The 12,930-nt window shown below is 38.4% G+C and overlaps 1 protein-coding gene across 5 annotated transcripts in view; it reads right to left on the reverse strand.

Annotated features, from left to right (window-relative positions):
• The window catches only part of HPS5 (HPS5, biogenesis of lysosomal organelles complex 2 subunit 2), a 43,803-nt gene that overhangs the window by 9,905 nt on the left and 20,968 nt on the right, over positions 1 to 12,930 (reverse strand). For 3 of the 5 annotated variants that reach the window (XM_027532728.1, XM_027532727.1, XM_027532729.1), the window contains exons 10-21: positions 12,364 to 12,542; positions 11,346 to 11,504; positions 10,592 to 10,778; positions 10,147 to 10,276; positions 8,826 to 8,975; positions 7,217 to 7,294; positions 6,324 to 6,904; positions 5,223 to 5,343; positions 4,865 to 5,020; positions 3,791 to 3,910; positions 2,095 to 2,208; positions 292 to 398 (exon numbers count right to left, since the gene is read on the reverse strand). In XM_027532728.1, the coding sequence (XP_027388529.1) occupies positions 292 to 398; positions 2,095 to 2,208; positions 3,791 to 3,910; positions 4,865 to 5,020; positions 5,223 to 5,343; positions 6,324 to 6,904; positions 7,217 to 7,294; positions 8,826 to 8,975; positions 10,147 to 10,276; positions 10,592 to 10,778; positions 11,346 to 11,504; positions 12,364 to 12,542 (2,082 nt within the window). Of the gene's footprint in view, positions 1 to 291; positions 399 to 2,094; positions 2,209 to 3,790; positions 3,911 to 4,864; positions 5,021 to 5,222; positions 5,344 to 6,323; positions 6,905 to 7,216; positions 7,295 to 8,825; positions 8,976 to 9,801; positions 9,926 to 10,146; positions 10,277 to 10,591; positions 10,779 to 11,345; positions 11,505 to 12,363; positions 12,543 to 12,930 lie in introns of all 5 variants that reach the window. The other 2 variants (XM_027532731.1, XM_027532730.1) reach the window with 1 other exon arrangement.

The raw sequence follows: 12,930 nt of genomic DNA on the forward strand, positions 1-12,930 counted from the left end.
TAGTAACTATCCCACAGGTTTGTTATTTCATTTAAACTAGATGGAAAAGCATCTAGTAGAATGCCTCACACATTAGGCACTCATGAAATAGAAAAGTTGCCTGTAGTTTATTTCTAGTTATGATTTCATGATATAACAAGTAGTAAAGATCCAAAAAAAACTCCACGAATTTGGCAAGTAGCTAGAATAAAGAATATGACCATTGAAATGTTTACCACATTTCTTTACCGGAAAGTCTGCAGTGATTTCTAAAATACTGTAACCAAGAGTAACCAATTAGAATTTACATACCATTGTCCCCTTCCATCAGGCTCATATCATTCAGATACACAATGTTGGTGAAGGCCTCTCTTCTTCTCTCCAGCTCCAAACAGAGAATAAGATATCCAGGCCAGAAACTTTAAAGAGGCCAAAGTTGGTGAGAAGAACAAAAGGCAATGAATTTATACAGCATTGTGCTGTCCAACACAGTAATATTAGCCACGTATGGCTATTTACATTTATTTATTTTTGGCTGTGCCATGAGGCATGTGGGATCTTAGTTTCCCAACTAGTGATGGTTCCCATGTTCCCTGAACCTTGGAAGCATAGAGTCTCATCCACTGGACTGCCAGGGAAGTCCCTATTTACATTTAAATTAAATAAAATTTAAAAGCCAGTTCTTTAGTTGACCAATACATATTTCAAGGATTTAATGGCCACATGTGACTAGTGACTACCATATTGGACAGCATGATAAAATATTTTTAGAATACTTTCATTCCCTCAGAAACTAGCGCACTTATAAAAAAAAAACAAAAATTAAAGTTAGTGATAAATACTAATTCCTTGGTGGCTCAGACAGTAAAGCATCTGCCTACAATGCAAGAGACCTGGGTTTAATACCTGGGTTGGGAAGAACCCCCAGGGGAGAAAATGGCAACCCATTCCAGTATTATTGCCTGGGAAATCCCACAGACAGAGGAGCCTGGTGGGCTATGGTCCATGGGGTCACAAACAGTCCGACACAACAGTGACTAAGCATGAACTCAAGGCCAAGCCCCAACTATCAGACTTTTAAGCTTATATACTTTATAAACTTTAAGGTTTAATACAAAACGAGCATATTTCTTCCCCAAACATGCAAACTTTGGCAGTTCTCCCTGACTCTCCCCTTCCTCATTTCCTATACCCAGTACCTACAGCTCCCACTGTGTGTTCCTGTGAAATGTCCCACTGGCTGTGCTCTTTCTGTTGCCCTGGAATCAATTCAGTCATACCTGAATTACTGCACCAGGTTCCTAGCTGGCCTTTATTTCTTGTGTCCAATCCTTCTCAGGTATGAACTAGAAACCTTCATCTGTCATGTCATTTTTGTACCAAAAAGTTTAAAAGGGTCTCCGCTGATCATAAATTCTTTTAACCACCTTTCAAGGTCTTATATGATCTCATGACCCACCACCTGGCCAGTCTCACCCCTCATTACCAATGAACAAATATGCATCAAGTGCCTACTACTTTATGAACTATGCACTGAGGGAAAAGGAAGACGCACGTCCCTGTCTCCAAAAGACTGTAATCCAGGGGAAGCCAAAGATAACATGAGATAACACCTTTGGGCTATAAATAACTGACTAACACGTGATACGGATAAAAAGCCCTGTCAGTTCATGGCCTTGATCTTGCTGTTTGTCTCAGCTGACCTGCCCTCTATCTGGCTCATTTTTAAATACAAACCTTCCCCATTCTTGGGGCTTACATCCAAGTCTCACCTCCTCCCTGAGCCCATTCTGATCTCTCCCTTCCCAGAAACTGTATCAATTACAACTTGTATCACACAGCCTGGTATTTAATTAAATACACCTGAGAACTGGAGTGACCAACTAAGCAGAAGAGGGAGAGAGGGACAAGCATGGACCAGTCTCATGTACACATAAAATAAAATATGCTCAAAATTTAAAACAAAAAAAGATGCATATTAGCACTTAAAACAAAAAAGCACTTTAGCCAAAATAAAAAAATGACAAAGCATATACCTTCAGTCCCTTAACTACAAAGTTATTAACTAAAATGACTCTAACCTTAACTTCAGCTTCTAGGAAAATTCTCACTTACCCATGAGACCTACAGATGTCAGTCATTTTCTCTTTTGTTGTAAAATCTGCAGGAAGTTTAATCAGATGAAGGATGAGCTGACTGTAACCCCAGGAAAACAAGTGAGAATGAGGCCTGAGAATTGAAAAAATATCAGTAAATTAGATAGGAAATAAACTCTACAAAAATGCTTATTCGTCAGCTAATAGGTAAGAATAGAGTTTTAATTATATTTTTTCCATTATTATATTTTTCAAACATTTCTACTTGGCTTTCAAAACATTAAAATCACTATCTTTCCTATGACAAATACCTGTTTATTTTTTTTAATTATACATTTTAGAATCAAAAGAAAATTCAGAATTCTATCATTCACAGATAGCCACTTTATATCTTTTCAGACCTTTTTTCTAGGCATGTAAGACAGGCATTTTGGGAACTTTTAAAAAGTGTCTTCAGGAAGAAAACATAAGGAACATATCTGATATAATATTATAAGCATCAACACGCATTTTTTATGAATTCTGGGTTTTTCAAATACCTTATTCAAGACTCTATATTGTATTTGGTTGCACTGAACAGCTTCAGCTGCATGCAACAAATTCTGATAAATTCTCTTTTCATTTTTGTTCTGTTACAAATGTTTTTTAATTTTCCTTGTTACAGATTCTTAGATACACCCATCGTTCCAAAGTGGACATTTAATTTCCAAATACTTGGGGCTTTTAAAGTGTCCTTGATATTAATTTCTCATTTTTATGTTAATTTCTCATTAAATGCTTCTCCTCTGCAACTACCATCTATGTCTTTTCTGTCCTTTAACTTTATTAAGGCTTTCAATGGCTGAGTCAAAAATCTCTCTCGATAAATGTCACATTGAACTTGAAAATACATGGGTTATTTTCAATATCTTTTGATATTGCTTTCTAATGTAATTTCACAGTAATAAGAGAATAGACTCTATGATTTCAATACCTTTAGACCATGAAATTTTTGCACCTTGTTTTATGTCCCTGGATATGTTCCAGTGACTCCTGGTTGATAATCTTTCGGAATATGAACAGAATTTATACCGTGCTGTTGTGTGAAAATTGTGTAAATCTTAACTATGTTGAATTGGTTCATAGTGCTTTTCAGGTCTACTAAATCCTTCTACTTTTCTATTCATTCTATTAATTATTCTGAGTTTGATATTGAAACTCCAACTAAAAAATAATTGTAACATACAGCGGAACTATATGTAACTTTGTTCTGTATTTTCCAAGTCTCCTATAAAGGTGTTATCTTACTTTCACAATTTAAAAAAGAAAAAAAATGCCTAGATTAAACATTGTCTAGAAATCCCTTGGCAAATTTCTAGGAAGAAAACACACAAACAAACACACACACACTTTTCCCTCTAATACAAGTTTAATCACCAAGAGTTCTTAATGTTGATCCATGGAAAAGCCTCAGAGGCCAAATTTAATTCTCTGAAATCATGTGCAAAATTCTCCATGAATGTGTATTTTTCTGACAGGAATCATCAGATTCTCAAAGGGTCTGTGATTCAAAACAAATATTCAGAACTACTAGGCAGTACAGTCAGTCTGATTACTAACACGACTTGGGTAACTCTCTTCCACAGCTGTTTCTAAAGTAAGCCCTGAATGCTCTATATGAATAAACTAGTTCTGTTCCAAAGGAGCAGCCAAGCTTAGAAATGACTCCTTTATACCTGGGGTTTCCTTCATCATCCATAGTGCTGGTGCTTGGGGGAGCATCATGGGACACAGCCAACAGCAGCCAATCCAACCTTAAAGACTCTGGCTGTAGAAGGGACTCAAGAAAGGATGGCCTAAGAGAAAGTTGGAGAGAAAAATTATCAATATTCATGTTGAGAAAGGAAAGACAAAACGTGCAGATGTGATGAGAACGGTATTAAGGGATCAATATAGTGGACGAAACAACCTGAAAAACCTTCTGCTAAAAAATGGATAGAAGTGCTGGTGAAAATCTAATAGCCTTTTAAATGAACAGTTGGGCTTCAAGATAAAAAGGAAAACACCAAAGAGCCAAAAAAAGAAAGAAAGAAAGAAAGAAATACTAGTATATCAAATGTGAACCAATCAGAAAAGGGGAGAGGGGAAGTTGCCATTCTCAATAATCTAGGGACGTGTGTTTACTGCCACGGAGATATAGGAAAAGAGGCCTCAGCCCAAAGAGGCTGAGACAGCTGGAACTGAGAGCCACCCACAGAAAGCTGGGATATCATCACAAAAAGGAAGCAGAAAATCCACTCACTGGCAGGGAAAACAAGGAAGTTTATCAGTCTTAGCCTAGGCCCTGAAGCAGGAGTTTAACTTCACACTGTTGATCTGAGACTCTGAGAGGGAGAGAGGCAGCACAGAGAAGTGTGGTTAGGTGCACATTTGTGATGCGCACTGTGATTTGTGAAAGAGTGGTACATGACTGCCAAAGTCCTCCTCTTCTACAGCAGGTACCTCAATTCTGTGGCAGTTAACAGTAAAAAGGTTTCAACTGATTATACGAGAGAAATAACGCTCTATCAAGAGAAAGTGAAAGTCACTCAGTCCTGTCTGACTCTTTGCAAACCCATGGACTATACAGTCCATGGAATTCTCCAGGCCCAGAATGCTGGAATGGGTAGCTGTTCCCTTCTCCAGGGGATCTTCCCAACCCAGGGATCGAAACCACACTGCAGGAGGATTCTTTACCAGCTGAGCCACAAAGGAAAGGAAAGTCTTTATAAAAAAAGAAAGAGAGTCTGCAAATATTCTTTCCCTCTCACCGTTGATCTTCGGGCCTTGATTTCACCAGACTGTCTAAATAGGTCAAAAACTGAACAGGATTATGATGACAAAGTTGCATGACATCTGAAGGCAAAATGGATGGGTAAAACCTGATTAAGGATCGAAGGGCTGATTCTCCAAATTTCTCATACAATCTGCAATTAAAAACAAAACATGTTAGTCTCCCACTTCAGTAAGATAATATAACTTGGTTACATTATCTACATATTTATTAGAAATGAAAATAAATATACTAACAAGAAGCTGCTCAACATGTGATAGAGGAAAACTTTAGAGACTAAGACCAAGAAAATGCCTGGGCTTTAATGTATATGAACAATATATAGGACCACTCACCGGGCAGCATATGCAATCAACAAAGGACTGTCAAAAGGAACAGAGTCCTCCAATAACTTTAATCTTGTTGGAAGGTCTCCTTCTTCCATCTTTATATGTGTCGGACTGGAACTCACCATTTCTAAAAGACAAAGCACACCCTTTTCCCTTCATCTCATAGCTGAAAAAACTTAATTCACGAACACATTAATCAACAATCCACAACATTTGTAAAGCATCACAGGAGAGACAAAAAACACAAGAGAGACAATCTCTGCTTTTAAGATCCGTAAAATCAAACTGGGAGACAAAGCATACTCAATAAGACAAAGGGACAGATAACCAATATGTAAGTGACTATTACTATTGAAAAAGCCTTCTTTTTATATGTATTATCCATATTACATATATAAGCTATTATATATACTATATATATAGTATATATACATAGTACATATGTACCATTAATGCCCAATTCCTTAATTTTTTTTCTAGAACTGGTATCCCTAATCCATCTTTTGGAACATCTGTCCTCGGTGGATATATTAGCAAGAAATAAACTGTTCTATCTGCATTACTATGAAGTACCATAGCACTTGAGCCTACTCAGCTATTATGATCCCTCTGTGCCTCACTTTCCTCATCTACTAAAGAGAATGCCACCATCCACTCCAAGTGTCAGAAGGAGGAAATGAAACGATGCCAGAAAAGAGTTCAGAGTTAATAACTAGCACATGTAAGTACTTAGACATATGATCTCTCTATCAGTAAGTTATATTAGGGATTTTCTGGTTTTCACATATCAGCATTTATGAAATTTTGCTTAAATCCAACTTCTCCAACACTGCTACATCATTTTCTCAATGACTGTGAGAAAAATAAAACCAATTTCTTATAATAGCTGCAAGAACTATTAAAAACTAAATTGAGTTGTAGATCAATTTCTTAAAAAAGGAACAATCTCAACAGAAACTAAATTAAATTGAGTAGAAAACTAAATGGATGGTTGACCAGAACAGCAATGATTTTCTACTTAAATATTTTTCTTTAAACTTAAAAATGTCAACATGCTATTGACCTCTATACAAATTTTTATCTTTAGTAAGGCAATCTGATTATTACCTTTCAATCCTTCAATAAAAGTATCCCAAACACAAGGACTTTTAGGGTAACTCAGCTTGATGCTCTCCTTTGCTCTTTTCAAATCCAGAAGAAAAAAGTACTTCTTTAGGAACTGACAAGTCAGCATTTCAAGAGAGCACTGCTGCAAAGTGTGGTCGCCATGTCCACTGGCACTTTTGATCTCAGAATTCAACACACTCAATTCCAAACACAATGTTGTCAATTCAGCCAGATCCTTCTGAAGACTGTCTGCTATACTCCAAGGAGAACATATTTGGAAAACGTCATCATCCAAGGGCTCCCTCAGACTATTTACAGATTCACATGCTGTTTGATCAATAGTTTCTTCATTGCCTAAAGAGTCCCTTTCTTCTTTTTCATATTCTTCATCTAATATTCCCTTTCTTGACTCATCAAGCAATTGCATATCCTGGTTTGATTCCACGGATGAGCTGCCAGTATCCGAAATGCCTGAAAAGTCCTTCACGGCAAATGTCTTTTCTAACTGTGAAAGCCACTCCCGTAAAACCATTCTCAGGGACTTCGGTTCAAATAAAACCAGTGGGTCCTGTAGCTTGCTCCTACACAAGACAGACAAGTATGAAACTTACGTTTTATGTGGTTTTTCAAAAACAAATAGTTTCATGTTAAATAAGCCTAACAGAGACAACATTACTTATCTGAATAAATGTTCCTTTTCAATATTTTTTTTCAACTCTTTAAATAAAAATGATCTTAGTATAAAGACAACAAGGAGAACATTAGCTTAGTACTAATTCTTGAATTTCAATGCCCAGTGAAGCCATCTCTGCCCCATATTGTCTCAGGACCATTACTTATGGTCTCATAAAGTCATTCACACTTACTATAAAACTTCATTCACAAATACTCACATTGCTTCTGCTGTTGCCATTGTGAGCTCTTGGAACTTGTCCTCTTCTGGAGGGTGACTAGTTATTTCTTCTTTTCCTCTAGAAAAGTATGAAAAAAGTTACAGCAGATTAGAACTTCCTTGGGTAAATACTTCTAAGTACTCACTAAATGGTACCTATTGTACTTAATGTTACACGAAGCAAACACACAAGTATAAAAAAAATGGTCCATGGCTTCAAGATGAGTAAGCTCAAGTCAGAAAGAAAGGCATGAAAAAAAACTCTATTACAAAAGAGAACAAAATAAACGCTAAAGAGAAGAATAAGCACTGTGCTCTGGGCACAGAAAAAGGAATAATTACTCTGACTAGGTGATCCAGAGGGCTTTCGAGGTGGGGCTAGTGGTAAAGAACCCACCTGCCACTGCAGAAGACATAAGAGACAGAGGTTCAATCCTTGGGTCAGGAAGATCCCCTGGAGAAGGGCATGCAACCCACTCCAGCATTCTTGCCTGGAGAATCCCATGGAGAGAGGATCCTGGCAGGCTACAGCCCGTGGGTCACAAAGTTGCTCACACAACTGAGCAACTTAGCACAGCACACAGGCAATCAAGATCCCCAAGGAGGTAGTATTCGCCTTAGGAAACAGGGGAGAAAATACTGCAGGTGGGAGAAACGTGTGAAGAAAAGCAGTGAGGTGTCCACACCCAGGTCTCTGACAGGATTAGAATTTCAAGTGCTTAGAAGGATGTGGCTAGAAATGAGGCTGGAAAGGTGGGGTCAGATCAGACTGAGGGCTGCCTTAAATACAAATGCCACAGCACTATCTGTACTTCTTTCTGATATTTATATATATATGGTTTCATAACTAAGCTACTCTAAAGGTAACACCCTTTTATCTCATCTGTCTCCATGGGTCTGTGGAGTCTATCTCAGTTCCTGGTGATGCTGAGCTTGTGTACTTCCAATGCCCAGATCACCTGAACTATGAGAAAAAGCAGAGAAAAGAGAAGATACACTGTGCCAGTCCAAGAGCTCTGCTGCAACTCCACCACACAAGGACTATGCCACCAGCACATCACTGGAAGATACACAACATCAGTGCCAAAGCTCTCTTCTTACAGGCCAGAGAGCACTACTCAGCAACATCACTGTGCTAGGCAGAAGCAGAATCAGAACAAGGCCTAGATCCTTGGTCATCCTATTCTAATACAGCTTTGTTAACACCCTAGACATTTGAAGAGATCTGGAGGTGAGGGAAGTTGTTCAGGGGAAAGATAGAAGAAGCGCTCAATTAAAATTCTGTCTCGGGAATTCTTTCCTAGCGGTCCAGTGGTTAGGACCCTCTGCTTCCACTGCAGGGGACATAGGTTTGATACCTGATCAAGGAACTTAAGATCCTGCATGCTGCACAGCACGGCCACCAAAAAAAAAGATCTGTCTCAACCGACTTGCTACTGGTTGATGTAATTTTCCAATACTTACTTTGTAGGATTTACAAAGCTACACAATCTACAATGGAGAGAGTTATTGTGTGCCTTCTTCTTTAAAAAAAAAATGTAGTTTACGGTTCTCTTCAAACTACAACTATGTCCTCTAGAATTTGCACAGATTTCTCGGCAACAACTTACTCAATGTCTTCCTCCTTTGGGCAAGTGACTGGACTCACATCCTCTTCACAGGACTGCTCATCACCCCTAGGTTCTTGTCTCACTTTCAGATCAGGGCTTGTATGAAGGGTGCCAATCTTCTCAGTAGTTTTACGCACAAAGCTGGAAACACTGGAGGTCAAATACCAATAGACTACCATGAAAAAGGTCTCATTACTGCCAAGAATGAAAATTTCAGTACACGAGTTCTCTACGTTCCCATTAGTCTCTGAAGGGAACTGGGACTTACTAACAAGACTGTTTATTACAACTTCCCTAATCAAACTACAATTTCACATTAGGCCCACATAAATTTTATAACGTAAAAAGGATGCATTTACTAAACTACTTTGATTCAGCCCTAAAGAAAAGGTCTTTAATTCCAGCTGTGCCTACAGTGTTTCTGCATGTTGTCATCCTAAGCCATAGAATTTCTTCATGAAACTCAGCTGCTAACTTGTCACATTTATCCTTCTTGGAAAGCAAATATGTATCCAGTAGAACTCAGATTAGCAGCCCTGGCACAGTGTCTTCTCTTTCATGGTCAATCCCAGGCCCACAGAGTAGTTAGAAAGATTGCTGAGGAGTCTCCAACTCTGAGCACAAACTGAGAAATGATGAAGAAATGACTAATGCTATGTGGAAACTTTTCCTATCAGGGATGAGGGGAAAAAAAGATTTTTAAACTTTGGCTCAGTCTGGTGGGGAGGGTAGGGATGGGAAACACATTTGTAACAACTCAAATATCCAGCTACTCAAACAATCTTGAGGGTAGTTGCATTCCCCAAAATTGAAATGAGAAGTTAACAACTTCATATAACAGGCTATATGAGGAATAACCTAGTTACTTCCTTTTAAGACGTTTAAAATGTCTTTCTTCTCTCAGCACAGACATGCCTAATATGACAACAGAAGTAAAACCAGAAATAGGATTAATTGGCAAGACTAATAAGCTTACCTCTCCTTGACAGCCTGAAGAGACACAAGAGGAGATGGAGAACGAAATGATAATGGAATGCCGAAGGGGAGAAAAGTTTCACTTTTATCCGTCTCAAATGTCACTGATGCGTGAGAAACATTATCTGGACGAATGGAATCAGGGAAAAGAAACAAAATCTAATCACACGAAGAGTGTTTTAATCTTTAAAGAAATTCTGAAACGAATAAACCAAAGGAAATAAAAGATTCAATGTCAAAATCACAACTGACCCAAATACAAATGAGTGGAACACAGGTTTACAAGATGCCCAAGATGGTCCACATATAAAACACTCAGACAGGTACCTTAGTTTTTCCTACTAACCCTGAATCCCCATAGTCATAAAGGAAGTTTAGAGTCTCTATTAATCTCTTCTCAAGAGTTCGGCCACAGGAATACTTGAACATCGAAAAGTGAAGGCAATGACCCCCAAAACTGTAGTAATTTTTCATTCCTAATGAAAAATAATTCAGTTAGTCAGGATAAAATTGTTCTACTCTTTTGGTTAATGACTTCCTCTCTTAACCTTTCCCGCACTTTAATACAAGATCAAAATTAGGAACTTTACAAAATTTAGCTTAAACACGAGAGGGAAAAATTCCAACTAAACATAAACCCATTCCTCTAATGGTGAAGAGATCAGTAAGTCTGGATGGAAATTCTATCAACTTAATAAAAATTATTAACACCTTGTAGAGGAAAAAAAAAGAAGCCACAGACAATAACTGCTTCACATCAGCAATCAATAAAAACGCTTTCCTTTCCTCACCTTCACTTCCCTGGGAGCCACAGCAATGATCTGGCTGGTCCTCTTCTTGATGTGAGGCAAATTCTTTAAGTCTCTCATCTTCGGAGAGTGTCTGGCTGTGAAGGGAACAAGAGTCTTCATCTGACTGACTGCCTCTTCTACTATTAATGATACGATAAATACCAGAGTCCAAGATGCTGAAACTTTCCTAAAAAGAAAAAGAATTAAAGAAAAATTAAAATGTTTATAACACGATATAGCTCTTTTAAGGAAAAAATCAACACTAAAAGCAACAGGTCATTAATGACAATTATGGCTTATTAGAACAAAACAGTGAGCAAGGTCTCGGTCCCTCTCACATGCCTGCAGCATCATGAGACCAGATTTCTCTGGCCAGTCTCCACAAAGCCTGGCAGTGAGAATGAGGATTAAACAAGACAATCCTGAGCTGCTCTGAGACTCAAGCTAACATGAAGCATCTGAAACCACATACTAGGGGCAGTTTAACTTGTACTGGAGGTTACATAATGCACATTTTCAAACAACATATAATAAACAATGACAAAACAAAATGCAGCTCTAAGACACACACAAAGAAGTGCTTCAGAGAGCTGTCCAAGAGCTGAAAGAAAGCCCCCTCTTGACACCCACCGCCTCCCCTCCAGTACAAACACTGGAAAGAAGCTAAGTTTTGGGATCCTGGAAATAAGTGAGAACAACCTAATGGAGAACATCTCACTATACAGCAAAACCCTTTGAAAGTGTGAATACTTACATGTGATGAAATGGAGCTTCTTCTACTGCTACAGGCTGAATCCAAAGGTTCCAATTTTAAGATCAACTCTTCCAGTTGGGAAATTAGATCACCATAGGTTGTTAAGTCTAGCTGAGATTTCAAGTGTTCCAATTTATCTACAGTTAAAGTTTTTCTTCCCTAATAAAAATGACAAGTAGAAACCCAGTAGGAGAGCTTTCCATTTGTAACTAATTCCATATTCAAATTGCCAATACATTGACAGAGGTCTAACATAGAACATAAAACCTCAAAGGTGTTTTAAAAGGGCTTTAAAAGCTAGTAAAAGACTTAATGAGAATTTTCTTAGGAATTAAGCATTTAATTAAGAGTTACTGCACACATAATAATTTCACTTAAAACAAGGCCTGAAACTAAAATAAATTTGTGGGTAAATTTTATTTTGGGGCTTCCCTGATGGCACAGATAGTGAAGAATCTGCCTGTAATGTAATGTAAGAATCTGCCTTTGATCAAGACCCAGGTTTGATCCCTGGATCAGGAAGATCCCTTGCCTGGAGAATTACATGGACAGAGGAGCCTGGAGAGCTACAGTCTGTAGAGTCACAAAGAGTAGGACATGACTAAGTGACTAACACACACACATTCGGTTTTTCTCGCCCCCACTCCCCACTCCACACTTACAGGTCATGCTTCCTTTCGGGATTTATTACTGCTTAATCTGCAAGCTATTGTGCTGTTCACAGTTGCTCAGTTGTCTCCGGCTCTTTGCAACCCTATGGACCATAGCCCACCAGGCTCCTCTGTCCATGGGCTCTTCCAGGCAAGAATACCAGACTGGGTTGCCATGCCCTTCTCCAGGGGCTCTTCCCAACCCAGGGGTCAAACTCACGTCTCCTGCATTGGCAGATGGATTATTTACCCCTCAGCCATCTGTGAAGCCCCCTGCAGACTAATAAATACAAGCAACTGTGTAGCATAATCCCGCAAACCAGAATGATCTTAACAACCCAGATGAACATGTAAGCTCTCTGACTCACTCTGCTGGCAATGACAGAATTTTGGAAAAGACAGCAAGTTCGAGCAGCCAGGTTCCACAGGCCTCTCCTTAGCAGACGTTCCACACAGCGCTCCACAGACAACAGGGAGAGATGTGAGACCTTCCCATTCAGGTGCAGACAGAACAGCTCGTTCTTGCAAACAGCCACATCCTGAATATCTACAAAAACCACAGGGGTGAACATGCAGGATGCTGACCAAATATTTCTTTTCCGTTTTTGTGACTGAATGAAATTATTATAATAAATTCATTTTATACAGTTTGGTTTGATCGAATTTCACCTCTATTTTTATATTTTCATTTCAATGAGAAAATCATATTTTCGACACTATTCTAAAAAGATCAAGAATAAGAGGAATACCTGTCTGATCTAAAACCCTATATTTAAAAATGCTGTTTTTTTTGTGAAAAGAAGGGCACTTTAAAAGAGGACACTTCTGAGACCAGACTATCACATTTCTGAGAGTAACAAATTTGATGTCAATAAACAGACTTTAACACATATGTAAATCAACAAACTGTTCCTAAAAAAATACCTGTCTTGGCA

This window comes from Bos indicus x Bos taurus, chromosome 29 (genome assembly GCF_003369695.1).
Source record: "Bos indicus x Bos taurus breed Angus x Brahman F1 hybrid chromosome 29, Bos_hybrid_MaternalHap_v2.0, whole genome shotgun sequence".
Taxonomy (NCBI): Eukaryota; Metazoa; Chordata; class Mammalia; order Artiodactyla; family Bovidae; genus Bos; species Bos indicus x Bos taurus.